We start from the raw sequence: 18,768 nt of genomic DNA, 5'->3' as shown, positions 1-18,768 counted from the left end.
CCTGAGACTGTGTAAAACTTTCCAGTACTTAGAAGTGAATTTAAGGGAGGTCCAGTTATTTTTATTGCTTTAATCTTTCCCATTTATATAAAAATCAATGGTCACCTATTAATGAGGATTATGGTTCTGCCAGACATCTCTGAGGTGTCCTAGAAGCTCCTGCCTTCTTATCCACCTTGTGGTTTCATGTAAAACATGAAGCACTGCGCTTTAAATTCAGCTCACAAGTAGAAGTTGTGCTGACAAAAATCCAGCCGACATCTGACTAAGCAGTTTGCTCCTGTAGGGCACTGATAACCTCTGTTCAAAGCTCCTGGTAGACTTGTTTTCACTCCAATATTTTTGTTACTCTTTTGAAAGCATGTATCATCTTACATAAAATTATCAACATCAACTCAAACAGGAGCCCTTCCCTGCTATATGGAAATCTGCTGCTTTGAATTGTTCCCCTGTATGAGGTATGGGGCAGCACCAGCATCACCATGGCTCCAGTTTCAGCTAACAAAATACAGGTCCTTCCAGAAACTCAAGTGCAGCATATGATGGCAAAACTCAGCTCAAGTCTAGGTTTTGGTGGGCTGAGTCAGACTGTGACCTTTAGATGGTAAAACAACAACAACAACAAAAAAAAACCCCTGGTAGACGTTAAACTCTTTCCATAAACTAGCCCAGTAAAGAGTATCTAAGTCAGGCAGATTTGGGCTCAAATTCTTACTTGACAGTTCTTTAATCTAAGGAGTTCCCTCATATCTTGAGCAATGGGACCTCCAGACATCACTAGAGTTGTGTGAACAGCAAGCACAGCATCTGTATACTTCCCCCTGGAAACCTCCCACTCCTAAGGAGTTTCTTCTCAACCTGCTCTCAGCCATGCTCCTCCAAACACAAAGGAAACTGGATTCAGCCAGTTCTTTCAGTCAAGAAACATCTATAGTTGCTTGATTTTGACACGACCCTAATAGTGCAAGCTGAATGTAGTGCAAGAATGAAAATGACAGAGCAGCACTTTTGGTTCTGACACTAGTTCCCTCAGAAATGGGAAGTGGGGTGAAATCAAGAGCTTGTTGTGCAGCAGCATCAGTCAAGGGTCCCTCCTAGAGTGTGCAGCTTTCCCTTCCCCTTGACAGCTTTTTTAGGACTTAGAACCTAAACTGGGAGATCTCTTCAAACAGTGACAGTTGGTGGCCATACTAAAATTTCCCTACATGTGCTAGGACTCCCAAGAACAGAAAATGGGAAGGTTCACCTCTTAGGACATAGTGCGCACTAAAAAGTTTTGTGAGCTTGAGGTCCATGTGTCACCTGGGTGACACGAGGGCTGAATTCTGATTTTACTCTTGACTGTCTTTATTCTGCATGGGTGGGTCCCTGCTCACTTCTCCAGATGCTTACCTGATATTTTGCTTTGGTACTTCATGAACACCTGTAAGGGGGCCTACATGGGAGCACTTAGGGTACCTAATGTTGACATTGCAATCCTAACTTGCTAAGCAGGTTGAAAACACATCTCCAAGTCCTGACATACTGTCGTCACTGGCCACAGGATAGGTAAGCCTGTTGCTTGTACTGGGGTGTGTCTGAGGAGTAGCCTTCAAATTATACTGGGAGAAAACACTCTACAGTTTGTGACACTGACCCCTTTATTATTTGCCTAAGTTGGAAATGTGTACTCTTAATAAATAAATACAGAGTAAGCATATAGTTCCTGACCAACAACCCACTAGATGTAGGTTGTCTTGGGCATCATTTGTGAGTACTTTTTCTTCAGTGTAAACTTCAAAGTTACACAACAGATAATTTAGTGTACAGATTTATCTGCCATTTTAAAAGGTATGCTTCTCTTACCTTTTGATTCTCTTTATAAGATTTGGACTGTAAGATCCATTTTTGGTTCAGGCATACTATATTAAATAGAAACCATGAATGAAACAAAGCTATAAATTCATAAATCAGATATCTAGCATCACTATGCTTCCCTTACCTTGCTTTGTTTCTTTCTTTACATGTTCTCTGCCTTCACTTCTATAATTGATCTTTGTCAATACATTCATCTGTCCATCATCTCTCTCTCTCTCTTTGTTATCGTGTTTCACACTGAAATTGGGGGGGTGGTTGGTTAGGGAGCTGGATGAACTTCAATATCCGCTTTAGCACTGGGATCCTCAGTATACACAGGTGAGTGAATTCTATCATTGTCATCAGTGACAGCCTAGAAAGTAACTTTTAATAAATAGTACTGTTGTTTTCATACCACAAAAGTGGGTAGTGGGTATCTGAAATTTAAAAATCTTCAATTTGCTTTTCTGGCAAAAGTCTTAAGTAAGTTCAAATTGAGCACCAAGTCTACTGAAGCCAGGATCCAGGCAATTCCAATCTTGTAGTTCAGATTCCCAATTGCTAAGGAAAAACAATTCTATCTTCACTTAAGATTTTTTAAAACTATGTGTATGTGTGTTTAGTTGAGTGAGCTTATATTCATCACGTGTGCATGAATGTGTGAAGGCCAGAAGAAGGCACTGGATTCCCTGGATACTGTTCAGTGTAGGCATAAGCCACAGCAAGACCGAAAGCGAAACCAGCCTGGCTCGGTCAGTGCACCAAGAAAAACCAGACTTCCTCACCTTCAGGTTCAGACATACCCAGCTGTGTCGGACAGATAGGGAACCAACCTAAGAAATTCACAGTAACCTCTCCTTGAGTGAGCTAATGATAAGGCACAAATAGTATATTCATTTTATTTTGATGTTCATTTTTTTCAGTGATAGATGCTAGTAATAAAACAAATAAAAGAAATATTTTTAAACAAATAATTCTTGATATATTTAAAGAAAACCAAAGAGCTAGATACTCTAAAATAGTTTTACTGCAACCATATAGTAAATATATACATATATAGGAGGGCTGAAGCTTCAAACACTATGCATCTCTGTTGGCCAACTCTTGAAAGGCTTTCCTTTGGTGAGGAGAAGAAGATCACAGTACCACAATCTTACTCCAGGACTGCCTCACCTGTTGGAAGTCGTAAGTCAAGATCAAGGCAGCACCAACTGTAGCATTGTGACAGACTTTGAACTATTGGAACAAGCAGAGACCACGAAGTCAGCTTTCCTTCCACTGCCAGAGAGATGTGGATATAAACATTGCATAAAGAATGAAGAAAATCCTTAGTACATTTAATCTGGATACTGCTACTGTATCCACATATAGCAGTTCAAAAGGCCACTGTTGAATGATTATCATTACTACCTTTCTTCTTGCCAACATATTTAATTGCATTATTTATATGCTGTTCTTTGTAGCAGTAACTTACTTAATACACAGGTGAAAAAAGTATAAATCCCATGCCTTCTTAACTGCTGAGTCATCTTTCCATCCCCAAAATTTTTCTCAAGACACCTGAAAATAATGAATTGCACATACTGAAAGATCTTTTACAAATTACTGTCATCATGAAACCTTTTAAAATTACGTGTGGTACAGTGACATGCATAACAGAAGCACTGGTGGGGTAGCACAGAGCACACTTCCCAAGCTCTCTTGAGAGGCAAAACCCCAAATATGTCATATGTGACATATTTGAAATAAGTCTCACAGAGCTCCACTTGCAAACAAAAGATAAACATTCAAATAAACAATATGCATGAAAAGATAACAAAAGAGAAAATTATACAAAAATGAAAGAAAAGAAACCCACTTGTGTAGCATGAATCTTAAAGGTACTTGTTAATAAAACTCAAACCTGAGGCTAGTTATTGGGGGTGAATGCTGGAAGATCAGAGAAGCAGAACAAGCCACAGCTATCTCACCTTGCTAGTTCCTCAGGTGATCCTGTTTCCTCAGGCTGGAAGCTTCTGAGTCCTCCTCCACATGAATCTCAGCTGAACTGTGTTGCTCCAAAGCCTGAATGCTTAATCAACCAGATGCTTAACTAACTACAAGCTTTACTCCTCTAGTTCCTGGTCCTCACACCTTATATACCTTTCTCTTCCTGTCCCCACTCCCTGGGATTAAAGGCGTGGGTCACTATGCTTAGCTGTTTCTAAAGTGGCCTTGAACTCAGAGATCTGCTAGCTCTGCCTCCCAAGTGCTAGGATTAAAGGTATGCACCACCATCGCCCAACTTCTGTTATGGCTTACTCTTCCCATTTTCTAGCCACCATTTTTGGCTTTGTTCTAGTGGCTGGCTGTTCTCTGACCCCAGATTTGTTTATTTCAGGGAACACACAATATTTCAGGGAACACAATACCCACCACACACTTGAGGACTAGAAAATATAAGAGGAAATATTTTTGTAACTAAAAAACTACTCTTAAAATAAAATTACAGTTACACATAATATATTTTTAACTAAAAGCAAGGACATTTCAAAATGGAATGACATAAAATATTACTATTTAGAATTTCTTCCATACTCTTTTTTCAGATCTCATATTTTAAGATTAAAGAATACATTTTGAAAAAAATACAGTAAACGTCAAAGAATTGGCTGACAATTTTTCTTTGGGTTGTTGTTCACATATAATTTCTCTCAGAAGATACTTTCTCTCTAAAATCCTTTTACTGTGAATGTTACAGACAAGTTCATAACCATGGGCCCAGTAAATTGTTACCCATACTCAGAACCTAGCACCTCTCAAACCCCAGAAGCAGCCTTTGCTTCCAAACATATCCTCTGCAAGCAATGAATTAATGCTAAACCTAATTCCATGGTAAGTGAAATGGAACCAGACCTCAGGCCGGGGAAGTGCTCCTTATGGGTAAACAAGTTTCTATTCCCATTAGAAGGTAAGAATGAGGGTGTTAAGGAGCAAATTCTATTGGGAACATTGTTAAAGAACTAACAGAAGGACTCCATGAATATTGGCCAAATCTCAAGAAACTGAACAAGTACAAAAAAGGACTTTTCTTTTTAAGGCAAGATCTCTATTCCCATGAATCTCCCAATGGGTGTTTCCACATACTTAAGGCCTAGACCAAAGTGACATTAACAAAATGAACATGAAGCCCTCAAGTGATTTTAAATGTCCTCTTCAAATCATTACAAAAGACTATCAGTTGCGTAGTATGGGAATAACTACAGTTTAGTTACAGCAAAGCTTGGAAACCAGTGTGTGTGTTCGGTGATTGTCGCAGCCATAGCACTTAAGCAGAATACCTCTTTGTACTCAGAACGTTATGTGGCATAAGTTAGTTGAAAAGAGCATACTATTGCATCCACGCTTGATTTCATATTTTCTTTAAAAGCATCTATTTACAGATCATCAAAATACACTGCAGAAACTGTCAGTAAGTCAGGCAAAAAAAAATGTCCTGAAAATATTTTCCAACAGCTGTCATTTCTTCAGCTGCCTTTTGAGATATACTCTTATAAAGAGGATTCCTCTCATAGCTACTAACATCTCCCTTCCATCTTCACCACAGCACTTCACCATGGCTAATACACAAGCTTGTCAACAGAGTACTTTATTCCTAGAGAGCAGCACTTATGTATTGTTGGGGTATACCAAACGCATGCCTCATGAATCTCTCCAAATTGAGGGTCCCTTCATCACTGGAAAAGTTTGCTTCCTGTGGAGAAAACAGAAATGAGCCATGAGTAACTTCTTGTCTGCTATAAAATTTACATCAGAATATGGCCTCTCCTTTCTTTGGTTTTATAATAGTTCTATTATTTTAAAACATCTTTTTGTGTTTTAAATTTCGAAAAAACCCTTTAGGTATATTAAAGAGAGCTTTTATCTGGCTTCTTTGATAGAAAAATCTCTCTCTCTACAAGCCTTTTCCTGGAATTTTGAAATTTCCCTTTTCCTTCAACAACTCATGGGGTAGAATACTGACAAAATATTTCACCTAGGGCTGGACAACAAAACCAAAAATAAGGTAGGCTGTCCAATGGAACACTTGAGGCAGAGATTCCATCCTTTTCAAATCTAGTATCTCCAACAGGTGCTGACCAGGAAGCAGAAAAGGGGACCTTAGTGCCTTTGGGTCACTTGTTTGCTTATACTCTGTTCCTGGAGACAGCTGTAGAGCTCCCAGTGTAGACCAAAAAGTAAACAGAGTACCTGTCTTCCAAACATGTGACACAATTTAGGGCTTCCACAGGTACCCTTTCTTTACAAAGGGGAAATGTGAAGGTGGCTGTGAATATTTGATTTTTTTTTTTGTCCAAATATCAAGCCACCATGTTTATCTCTAACTATCCCAAAAGACAGTTACCTCTATTATGCTAATATAAAAACTAGCAATGTGTATATTTTATTTTTAAGAAGTCAGAAAAACCTGACAGGATGATAATGAAAACCATAAAATGGAAGGTCAATTTTCATGATTTATACTCTGGGAAACACTATTAAAACTGTCCATGTATGACCATCCATCCACTCACATGTCTTTAGGGGGTGGTGTGAAAATTCTATGAACTGTATGCAGTTATGCTATTTTCAATTTTATTCCACTGGGTAAGAAACTTACAAACTGGTACTTGAATTCTGAGTAGGATATTTTATTATAAATTATGTCTCTGCCTACTAAGTGAACAAAACATTCATTAATATAAGTGGTTGTCAACATTCCTAATGCTTTGGCCCTTTAATACATGGTCCTCATGTGTGGTGACCCTCAACCATAAAATTATTTTCCTTGTTACTTCACAACTGTAATTTTTCTTTCTTTCTTTCTTTTTTTTTTAAAGATTTATTTATTTATTATGTATACAGTGTTCCGCCTGCATGCATGCATGCAGGCCAGAAGAGGGCACCAGATCTCATCATAGATGGTTGTGAGCCACCACGTGGTTGCTGGGAATTGAACTCAGGACCTCTGGAAGAGCAGCCAGTGCTCTTAGCCTCTGAGCCATCTCTCCAGCCCCTTAGCTGTAATTTTTCTACTGCTGTGAATAGTAATGTAAGTATCTGTGTTTTACAATGGTCTTAGGTGACACCTATGCAAGGGTTGGTAGTGCTCCAAAGGGGTCTACAACCCACAGAGTGTGAACCACTGATGTAAATGGCCTTTATAGTCTTTCACTTAAAAATCACACCTTTGTTCATCTCAAATATTCTGTAATTTTCATAAAATCCTATTTCAACACAAATGTGATCGGGAAGAAAAGCTAGAACCACATGTGCATACTTTGCTGCAAGCTTTGGTGGTAGCCACCTGGACTTGTGTAAGTGAATGTAGCTCTGATCCCAAACAAATACCAACTCAATGAGCTGAGAATGCCCAAAATGTCACTTCATCTTTCCAATGTTCCAGAGCTGTACAGCTCAGGTTGCTTTGTGGGTCAAGGAAGTAAGTTCATGAGGTAAATTTCACGTGGTGACTGCCAAAACCATCCAGAAGCCTTGAGAAAATCTGGGTGAATATCCTCTTTAGCTTATCTTGTTACCTCACCATTATTTACTTCATGACATATCTTATGTTTTCTTACTCCTCATTCTACTAGGCAATTTTTTCTTCTCTTGTGTTTCACTCTCAGAACAAAAATATACAGATTATTGACTACACAGAAAATAAAACACAGAAGCTGAACAACCTTTCCCTGTCTCCTTTCCTTTTATAGACAAAGCAAGTCAGCCCTAACATATGTGCATGTGAGATGGGCCTTTGCTAGTTCCTTCTCTTTATACCCACTCATCTACTACCCTGCTCTATGTCACAATACTCACAGATACACTATGGTATACCCTTGGCATCATTCACATATCTCAAATTCAAAGACAATTTTGTGAAAATACAAATTGATGTAATTTTTCTGTCATTCTTCTTGTTATTGCTTGTATACATTCCTTGGGGACTTGTACTGGTATAATGTGCAAATCTTCAATATTATAAGAAAGAACTCAAGTTTGAGCCTTCTGAAATCAAGAAAAATTAATTCACTTCTTACTATTTTTATATCTGTATAAAGACCTCTCAACAGCTTGTTCATAAACACAAGTTGGCTGACTATAAGCATCTAAGTGTCTGCCCCATGAGACTCCAGTTTCTAATAACTGTCTTCAGTTAGTATTTATCTCAGTGCCAGAAAATGTAATTTTTTAAAATTTTCACAGTAACTTGCTCTCAAAGCACAAATTTTTTTTAAAGCTATTAAAATGTTTAAATGCCTTGTTCTCAAAAACACTCCTATAAAGGTGTCTTCTCCTTCCTACTCCCAAGATACATTAAAAACAAATCAGAAGGAGGGAAGGTGTGCAGCCTTATTGCCTTAGTACAAGCTGAGGACAGAGAAGTGTGTGGTTACTTCCTGGACCAGAGGTACTTACACTTCTGTATTATCATCGGTGGCAAACACACACACACACACACACACACACACACACACACACACACACACATATTTTCTTGGTAAAGGAGTACCAAGTTCTCAAGATCTCAAAGCCTGGGGTGGAGTGGGGATCCCCTAGAGCCTTCATTTCTGCTGGAAATGAGATATCAGGACTTACCAGGTGCTGAGAATGCACTGAGGACATCAGAAAGGCCCACCAGAAGTTTGTCCGGGTGTGTAATTGCCTAAGGCTCAAAAGTTACTTTCAAAACAGGAATTAACAGGAGATGAAACTGCTGGCCGAACGCATTTAGTACTTCAGATTTCTACCATTTACACTACAATAAGCCTGCAGGGAGAGCGTTAACTTAATGACCTTTCCAAGTACTCAAGTTCAACACAAGGAGGGCAACTGAGTATCTTCATACTATAGGCGCTGTATTCTAACCATGAGCTGTGATTGGCCAGCACCCAGGTTAGCCAACACATAGAAGCACACACCCCACCCCTCCAGCTTCCTGGCACTAACCTGGATCAGACGTCAGTCAGGCAGGTCCCTGCAACCTCTGACTGGGGGTTTCTTTGGCCTTCTTGCAGGTGAACAGCCACTTTATGATACGGGCGTTCCTTTCTACCACTGAGGTGGTGCTAGGCACCTGTTCAATGAGCTCCTCTTCTTGCAATCCGTCCTCGCTACCCCTGGAGAAGCTACTTTCAGAAGTAGCCATGCTTACGCTACGCACTTTGAGTGTAACACAGTCGGATCCAGCAGAGAAGTTCTCCCTCCCAAGAGCCTCCACCACTTCGGGTTCCAGGCCGCAATACAGGAAGAAGGTGTCAGAGTCAGACTCAGCCCTGGCTATCGAGTAGCGGGAACTGAGATCTGATTGAGAGCGCTGCAATCCTCTGCGACGCGACACCTGTAGGTCCAAGCCGGAGGGTGAGACTGGAACCTTAGACGCCACCTCCAAAGGCACGTCCGGGTACTTCATGGCCACTACAGGGGCCGGAGTTGGTAACATAGAAGCTGGGCTAGTAGCTGCCGCCTGGTCGAACTTGGTCCAAGCGGCCTCTGTTTCCTTCGTCTTGTCCTCACCTGACTCCCCAGTTGTCTCAGGGGCCACTGGCATTTTGTCCTTGACAGTCCCCTGGAAAAATTTCTTCACCAGACCCCCTCTGGAAGAGTCTGCGCCTGGCCCTCGGACGAATTCGCATTTTTGTCGGTAGATGACCAACGAATCGGGTCTCAGAGGCTTTCGAGAGACAGCCCTGCGGGCTACAGGAGCTGGGGCAAGAACCGAAGGGATTGGGTTGTGGTGCTGCACTCCTGGGGCCTCAGGGACTCTGCACTCTGAAACAGGACCCCGGCTGGATCTCGGCGTGCTACGAACATACTTGGCGCGGTCAGCCGCCAGTCTCTCCACCGCGCTCTTGCACGCTGGCTGCGCGGTGTGAGTGTCCTCTGCCGCCCTGGGGTCCCGGAGAGGTGGTCGCATTCTGGCAAGCGCGTCCACAGCTGGCAGGGCCCGCATTCTTTCAGGACCCGAAGTCCAGTAGAGCTCACTCCTCTTCCGGCGCCAGTCAGTCAGTCCGAGTCAGTTCCGAAGTCCGCAAGGGGTGGGGAAACACGCCCCAGGGCCCCTCCGCCCAGATCCGGAGTTGGGGCGAGCCAGAAGGGCCGGGAAAGGTGAATCACTGCGGCTCCAGCTCGCTCCTCCCATGCAGGACACGGAGCCTGCTACACCTGGTGTCCCCGCCTGTGGCCCGCAGCAAGGTGTCCCCGCCCCCTTGTTCTGTTTCCCGGGCCCGCCACCCTACCCCTAGCCTCCTGTCTGGTGTCCTCTCTCCTTTGTCTCCTAAGGACTATTCCCCATCTTCCCTCGCTCCAGGAATACCCTTGCTCCTTACCTCCAGCCACTACTCCAAAACGTTCTCCTCTGTCCCCTCCCCCGCCTTTCTATGGGAGGGTGGAACAGAGAAAGGCTGCTAGGGACCAAGCCTGCTCAGTGCCAGGTATCCGAGGCTTCCTTCCAGCTCCCTGAGTCCTTGAGGTCTTTCCTTGCTGGGAGTTCTCCATTCCAGAGATTGGGGCGAAGAAACAAACCATCCCTGTCCTGTTATAGCCTTGGCTGTCCCGGAACTCGCGCTGTAAACCAGGCTCACCTCGAACTCACAGAAACCCACCTGCCTCTGCCTCCCAAGTACTAGGATTAAAGCTGTGCTCCACCACCGCCCATTCTTTTAATTAAGTGATCTCATCAGGTTTGGAAATTTTCTGATTTATTTCTATAGTTTCTATACGGTACTTGAAGATAATAGTATATGAAAGAAAAAGAAACATTTTCCATGTCAAAATCAGTTGGGTTGGAAGAAACCAAGAGCCACCTGAGACTTGGCTTAAATCCAGAAGTCACTGGCTGGTACTGCAGGTCTCATTGCTTTTGGAGAAAACTCCTAACACCTGCAAGAATCACTCCTCCTTGTACTAATCCAGGTGATGAGAAAACCTAGGGTTCACCAGGCAAGGAAGATCAAAATAAGAATGCTGAAAGCTTAAGAAAATATTTCCAAAATTCCATCTCTCAAAAAGTTGGACAGAAGACTAAAACTATCTGCCAGACAAGTAAAGTGTAAGTTATCTCCTGTGTGGAGGCCAGTTTCACGTCTTGCTGAAACTGTCTCAAGTTGCAGTTAAATGCTCTGGACACAAAATTGCAGGATTTAGTAAAACTGTTTCTGGAAACTAGTTGAATGCCATTGCACACAACAGCAGGGGTACAGAAGCCTTGCTAAAGAAGAAAAGATCATGGCACCTGTGTTTAGTGAGCTCCAGGGAAGAACCACATGGGCTCCCAAGTCAGCTGAAAGTCAGATTGTCCAAATAGCCTATTTGGAAATGAAATACCTTTTTTTCTTGGTTGGAAAAAAAGGGAGGGTACTCAGTAACTTATGGGATGGGTAGAAACATATAGAGAAAAACATGAGACAGAAGACACCCAATGGGTAGGCTTTCTTCAACATAGTCAAGGAAGCCCAAAGTGTAGCTTGTTCTCTGCTCATCAGGCCAGATTCTACACACCAAGTCTGGTGTCAAGGTCTGAGAAAGCAGCTCCTTTTTTTTGAGGGGAGTGAATCTCTGCTGCTGCCTCATAGCAGCAGCAGTTAGAAGAACTAGAAACACACATGCCTTCGATAGGTCTGAACTTGGCCTCACCATCACTAACTACATATTTTTGGAAACTTCTTTGGGGCCTTTGCCTTTTCATCTGCTAAACCTGTTCTCATAGTTTGCAATGTCCATTCTGATTCAGAAGGACTGAAAAGTATGATATAGCAGGTCAGGGCTTGGTCTGTATTCAGCACCCTTAAGAAACTGGAACACGAGACTCTGTGCCTCTGATTGTGTACAGTACAGCTCATTGTGTCCATCTGCTAGTTTCCTAGTTAGTAAGATGGCTTATGTAAAAATCTTTGCGTTGGGCACAGAGCAAGTTCTCAATCAATGTTAATAGTTATTGTTTTTATAATAGTGATTATGAGTTAGTCAACTATTTCCCTTTCCAAAGAAAGAATGGGTTAATGCTCCCATAACTGCTCTCATGGCTTTTCCTAGAGAAGAGTAGAGAACAGTTGAGTAGTCACTGTAGCCAAAAGCTGGATTGGCCATGCATGCAGTTTCAGGAGGCAGGCCAGATAAGGCATGACACATCATTAGTGGAATATTTTGCAACCATTTACAGTTAGCTTTCCCTAGCCCTTTGACTGGGAAATTGGCATGGTATAAACAAAAAATTTTAAATATCACAGATTTAGAAACATTCTTCACCATATGTCCTACCTAGCACTTTCTTGGCCATAGCCTATAAACCATTAGAATAAGTCATATATGTGTGTGTGTGTGTGTGTGTGTATATATTCTATAAGTTCTTTTCCTCTAGAGAACCCTGACTTACACACCCTGACTCAAAAAATTAAAAATAAAAATGAAACAAATAAGCAAACAAAAAATAGGAGTCAACTGAGAAACTGAATAAACTAGATTTATGTGTGTGGACTTCAATAAATCTGGAAAAACATTACTCAGAAATTAATTACAGAATATTTTGTTTTTGATGTTCAAATACATTTAAAACAATGTGTGTAACTGCATATACAAATGTGAGGAATTACACAAATATGACATGCAAATTAACTATAGATAAGCTATCTGGGGAGAAGAGGAATGAGGCAGAGCTTCAATTTCAGTTGCATTGTTTACTTCCAGGAAAGAAAATGTCAAGGAAAGCAGGGAAACAAATCAGTGCCCCTGCAACAAGCCTCTCATGCAATATCATTTACTAGTTTCCTTCTCTGTGAAAATGGAAGTTGATTCAGGGCTGCCATTGTGTGACTCTGAGACATGAAATAGCATGTTAAGTATGAAGACCACCTAGGGCAGAGTCTGCAAGCAGTGTTTCAGCCTGAGAAGATTGGAGATGAAAGTACCCTGGAACAGAATACACCAGAGCAAGGGTTTCCACTGGAAACAGTCTATTAGATGAATAGAAAGTTGACTACAGAAAATATAAAATAGAAGCTCTACTTAAAAGATAAAGCTTAAAATTAATTGGTTCCATTCGAAGAAGACCCTTGAATACTGTAATTAGGAACAAGGTTGTAATTTGACAAAAAAGTGAACAACTGAGAGCTCACTTTCTTTCAGTTCTAAAAATATGCCCATCAATTACAGATATGCCTAATTTCATAAAAAAAAATACTAATGGGTATAAAATCACAGATTATTCCCAATATAGGGAGAGTAACTGATAGTGAACAACTTCAATATCCCATTCTCACAATAGACAGGTTATTTGGACAAAAAAATAAGCAGGGAAACATTGGAGATAAATGATATCATAAATCAAATGGACCTCTACAGAACATTACACTTAAATACTTCTCTTCTGGCCATGGAACTTTAAAAATTATATTTTAGAACACAAAGCAAGTCTTAACAAATATAGGAAATTGAAATAACATCTTATATTCCATTTGACCACAATAAAATAAAGCTAGATATCAACAGCAATAGAAACTACAGGAAATGCATAAATTCCTGGAGAATAACACACTATTGATTGACTGTGGGTCAGATTAATTCCAGAAGGAAATGAAAAAAAAATCTACGAATGTTAGGTAAATGAAGACAAAGCATATTATAACATGTGCAATGTAATGAAGGCTGTCCTAAGAGGAACATTTATAGCACTAAATGCCTACACCAAAAAAACTTAAAAGATTTCAAATAAATTAATTGATAACCTTAACACAGCAGTTCTTAACCTGTGGGTAGCAACCCCTTTGGGGGTCACATATCAGATATCCTGCATATCAGATATTTATACTGTGATTCATAACAGTAGCAAAATTACAGTTATGAAGTAGCAGTGAAGCAACTGTATTGTTGGGGTCACCACACCATGAAGATCTGTATTAAAGGGTCACAGCATTAGGAAGGTTGAGAACCACTGCCTTAAAGCCTTGGAAAACTACAAACACAAAAACCCAACAACAGTAGATGAGAAGATATAATCAAAATAAGGACAGAAATCAACAAACACACACAAAAATGAATTAATGAAGTGAGATGATTCTTTAAACGATAAACAAGATTGACAAATTCTTAACCAAATTAACCAAAGGGAGAGAGAAGACCCAAAACAATAAAATTAGAGAAGATATGAGAGATGTTAAAAAGATATCAACAGAATTCAGAAAATCATGAGGACATAACTTAAAAACCCATAGTTTACTAAATCACAAACTTAAAAGAAATGGATGAATTTATAAAGAATATAACACAATAAAGTTAAACCAAGATGAAATAAACAGATAAACAACAAGCAATGAAACTGAAGAAGTAATCAAAATTTTCCCAACTAAATATAACAATCAAAAAAGAAGACCAAATGGATTGCCTGCAAAATTCTATCAGACCTTCAAAGAAGAATTATTGCAAATACTACTCAAGTTATTTCTTAAAATATAAAAAGAAAGCAAGCTTTCAAACTCTTTAATGAAGACAGTATTACATGGATACAAAAACTAGATAAATTGTTAAAAAGAAAATTACAGACCAAACTCCCTGATGAACATAGTCAAAAATTCTCAACAAAATACTTGCAAACCCAATTCAATATCACATCAGAACTATCATTCAACATTACCAAGTTGATTTTATCCCATTGATACAAGGATCTTTTATTATATATAAGTAAATAAATGTAATTTATTGCATTAATAGACTAAAATATGAAAATTACGTGCTCATCTTAATAGATACAGAAAATGCCTTTGACGAAACCAAGAAAATTTCAGGTAAATAGATGTAATTGGAAAAAACTTAAAATGAATGAGGTAACTCATGCCCAGCAAGGCAAATAGTATCCTACTGCTCACGTATAGGTGCTAACTTCAATTTCTTTGAGTGTTTAACTTGAAGCACAAGTGGAAGCCAGGAAAATAGAAAGGGGCCTTTGAGGTGGACATACTAAGGCAGGACCATGATAAATTATAGGTAAAATGAAAACAGAGAGGTGAAATACTGGTGGCAAAAAGACATAAGCAAGAAAAGGTACAGGAGTATGGGGCAAATTATAGGGTGAGATGGATGGATAACTCAAAAGAAGGATGTATAAAAAGGCATAAATAAGCATACTATCTCATAAATTATAATAGGTTAGATAGTAGAATATATGTGAGATGAAAATAAGAAGGATTGAACAAGGATTATTAAACAAGGATGAAGCATGGAATGATGGGGAGAGGAAAAGTTATTGGGTGCATTAACAAACACTGTTGGTGAAAAAGCCTATGGAAACCCCTAATTAATAAACTAATTTCAACAATCCACTAAAAACAAAGTTAAAGGTTACCCTGGGCCATAAATCAAAGTCAAGTTCATACTTTTTATGGAGATTTTACTGAACTTTGGAAGCTGCAGTTTCCCAGTAACTGCAGTACATCAACGTATTTCTGTTTTGATTTAAACCTAATTTACTCCTATTGATTTTATTAAAAGTATAGGAGAATGTGTCAATAACCCCCTTTATAAAAGCTAACTATATTATGAGACCACTTTCCTTTTAGTTACTTCCTTCAATGTTTTCTTTTGCTACTTATTCATCGACTTGAATAATTCCAATCGCCTTTCTTTGAACTCTCACTAGCTTCTGTTTTTGTTTTGTTTGTTTTTTTTCCTTTTATTACTCTAAGACAATTCTGAAATTCATCAGAAAACAAGAACAAAGGGGAGAAGGACTTCTGGGCACAGAGTCACCATCTTGTGAGTCCAATTAGGTCCTGACCTAAGTAGGCAGGTGTTGGAAGGAGTCCAGCATCTTTTTCTGGCTCTGCAGTCTGCAAGTATCCCATTTACTTCAGATGAAATACTATTTCACAGCCACAGATGGGCACTAAAGCAAAATTCTTGGTCCACATAGACTTTTCCTAGTCTTAAAAGAAGCCAGTCAGAACAACATGGTGGTGTGATCTATCTTTAACAAGAACTCTGTGTGCTCAGTTCGGTACTTCAAATGATGATATTTTCACCTGAGTGAAAGAAAACATTGATGACAAACTTCAATCATGATAATTTTCAATAAAAATAATTTTACATAAGCAATTGGCAGCTTACAAATTGCCTAGACTTGTTCTTGGGGAACTGTGGTTACAGGAGCTGAAAGGTCCATTCCAGGGACCTGTTTTGTCCATGGCTGTGTTAGCAAATAAAGGAATATTGGACAAAGAATGAGGCTTGGCACATGTGCCTTGGAGGCCACATAGAGTCCAGTTGTCTTGCTCTAGAGTAACATATATTTCTCTCTGAACCAAAGATTAGTAAATTAAAAAACTAATTTTATAAGCATATTAGTATTTAAACAGAAAATTAATTAATAATTAATCTTTTAAAAGATATTTTCTAAGAGTTGAAAAATTAACAATTGACTTCACACTTTAGGAAAGCTTCCTAATTTTTTTTTTTTAAAGACTTGGGAATCAATAGACCATGGAAATGGCCAATGGGTACATTTGCTCCAGATCCTGGCCACAACAGAGAAGATTCTGATTACAAATAAGTACAGGGCTTGGAAATAAGCACTAGTTTTAAAACTACATGGTCTGGAGCTGGTCCTACGCCGATGCTTATTATATATGTAACCAAAGCCAGAACTGTGTCATTAGCACTGTGTCAGGTGGCTGTCTCTCTTCACAAGGCTTCATGGGAGAAGGACATTACAAGTCACAGTTTCCTTGTTTCCAGGGAATTATTTCTCCTTTCCAAGTCTGAAGAGACACAGAAGGTGCAGGTGAGTTGTGAAGTAGTGTGAATGTGTCTCTCAAATTGCAGTGTTGTGGGGGAAAGTGTTCCAGGAAACTCCTATACATTTGCTAAAATAATTAACTTGCTTTTTCAACTGATCAGATGGATATGGCTTTGCCTTAAAACTCCCTGTGCAGTGTTCTAGAGACGCTCTCAGACTCCAGGAAACTTTTCCATTTGGAAGCTTCAGTCTCTTCTGAATTGGAGTTGAGTCCATGAACCCAGGGGCAGTAATTTGAATAAAACCTGTCTTTCTACCTTCAACAAGTATTTGATTCTACTTGCTTTTGGCAGTAAAGGATCTTAGTTCTTTTCGCACTTTGATGTGTGAAAAAACTAAGTTAATTGAAATCATTCTAGTTTTTAATGATTATGGGGTAAATTAATTCATGGAGTTCTCTCTGTCAAATGCTTTGATAACTTGGAAAGCTAGGAATACACATTTGGCAGACTGTCTATAAGTAAAGTGTGGCCCTTCCTTCCCTGTTTTCCTTTTGCCTTTGATCTGTCTTTGCACTCCCTCTAACTTCTGCACCTGAGGTTCACTTGGACCTCATTCTAACTGTGGCAAATAGAATGTTAGCAAACCTGGACCAAGCAAGGGTCTGGGGAAAATTCATTCATTTCTGATGATTCTCTGCAGGCTGAGAATATACCCTTGATAACCTAATCAATGGATAAGAGATGTGTACATGTTGACACACAGGAGAGAGTCAGTTGCTTAGCTCAAGTCATCACAGATAAGTCTACAGACAGCTGATTCCAAACCAAGGAGCCAGCTTGAAGACCTGCAGAGCTCCTGCCAGTCTGAGACAGGCCACATATTCTGGGAGAATGAGGTTATGGTATACAAACCTAGACTAGGTAATTCAAACCATTGGACTGTGAGGTGGTTTATTTCATGGCATTGATTGAAAAATAGCTTAATATATTTAAGACTTAAAAATTGTGAGTTGATTAGTCTCCATTAGTTGTGTAGTTACTAGAGATGTGTTTGTTGTTGCTTTTAAGTTTTACTGCCTTATAGTCAAATAGGATACATTGAGTTATTTCAACCTTTCTGAATTTCTTTAGATTTATTTCATACCACCAAGACATGGTCTATTTTAGAGAAACTTCTGTATGCTACTAAATAGGACATATTCTTTGGTGTTTGGGTTGAAAAATCTATAAGTATCTGTCAAGTCTATTTGATGTTTCATGTCATTTAATTCTTATGTTTCTCTGCTTACTTTTTTTTGTACCAATGATCTGTCTATTGGACAGTTTCAATTAGGAAACCAAGTTTCCATTGAGAAATTAGCTGTTATTCTTATGAGTTTTCCTTTTTATGTGGCTTGTTGTGGTGATATTTTGTATATGCTGTAACAAATAAAGCTTGTTTTAAGATCAGAGGGCAGAGCCAGCCACAGAGTTAGTCATAGCGGCCAGGCAGTGGGTGACACACACCTTTAATCCTAGCACTCAGAGGCAGAGGCAGACAGATCTCTGTGAGTTCAAGGCCAGCCTGGACTACACGAGGTTAATCCAGGCTAAAAGAGAAACAGCTGGGTGGTGATGGCTCACGCCTTTAATCACAGTACTTGGGAGTCATACGGCTTTAATCCTAGCACCCGGAAGGTTGAGACAGGAAGTGATATGGCTGAGTGGAGAAGGGACTATAAAGCAGGAGGAGACAGGAGTTCATAACCCTTTCAGCAGAAGACTCAGGGGCATTCAGTCTGAGCATTTGTGGAGACCGGCTCTTTCCCTTTCAGCTGAGGAGTTGGTAAAATGAGAAATGGCTACGGCTTGTTTCTTTCTGATCTTTCAGCATTTACCCTGATATTTGGCTCCAGGTTTTTATTAAGACCAATTAGGATTTGTGCAACAGCTTGTTTGTATTCTTTCATTGTTCTCTATTTTTAGTGTTTTAACTATTATATGCTGTTTGGAGTTTCTTTTCTGGTCTTGTCTATTTGGTATTCTGTGTACTTCTTGTATCTGTATGGATATGTCTTTCCTTAGTTTGGGGGAATTTTCTTCTATGATATTGTTGAAGACCTAGTCTATGCCATTGGCCTGGGATTCTTCTCTAGTCCATTTCTACAGTTGGAAGATTTGGTCTTTACATGGTGTCCTACATCTTCT

General features: G+C 39.6%; 2 protein-coding genes across 2 annotated transcripts in view; both read right to left on the bottom strand.

Moving 5' to 3' along the window:
- Positions 1-4,217: 4,217 nt before the first annotated feature.
- Positions 4,218-9,972, bottom strand: Fam110c (family with sequence similarity 110 member C). The gene is made up of 2 exons (XM_036171035.1): positions 8,806-9,972; positions 4,218-5,569 (listed from the first exon to the last, which is right to left on the bottom strand). The coding sequence occupies exon 1, from the start codon at positions 9,806-9,808 to the stop codon at positions 8,822-8,824; it is 987 nt and encodes a 328-aa protein (XP_036026928.1). The 5' UTR covers positions 9,809-9,972; the 3' UTR covers positions 4,218-5,569; positions 8,806-8,821.
- A 4,380-nt stretch (positions 9,973-14,352) lies between these two features.
- The window catches only part of Sh3yl1 (SH3 and SYLF domain containing 1), an 88,602-nt gene continuing 84,186 nt past the window's right edge, over positions 14,353-18,768 (bottom strand). Inside the window, exon 11 of the transcript XR_004943350.1 lies at positions 14,353-15,866. The gene's annotated coding sequence lies outside the window, so the exon portion shown is untranslated. The remainder of the gene's footprint in view (positions 15,867-18,768) is intronic.

Source organism: Onychomys torridus, chromosome 21 (assembly GCF_903995425.1).
Source record: "Onychomys torridus chromosome 21, mOncTor1.1, whole genome shotgun sequence".
In the NCBI taxonomy this organism is placed as follows: Eukaryota; Metazoa; Chordata; class Mammalia; order Rodentia; family Cricetidae; genus Onychomys; species Onychomys torridus.
The sequence above is the reverse complement of the archived record's forward strand: the minus strand, read 5'-3'. Positions and strand labels throughout refer to the sequence as shown.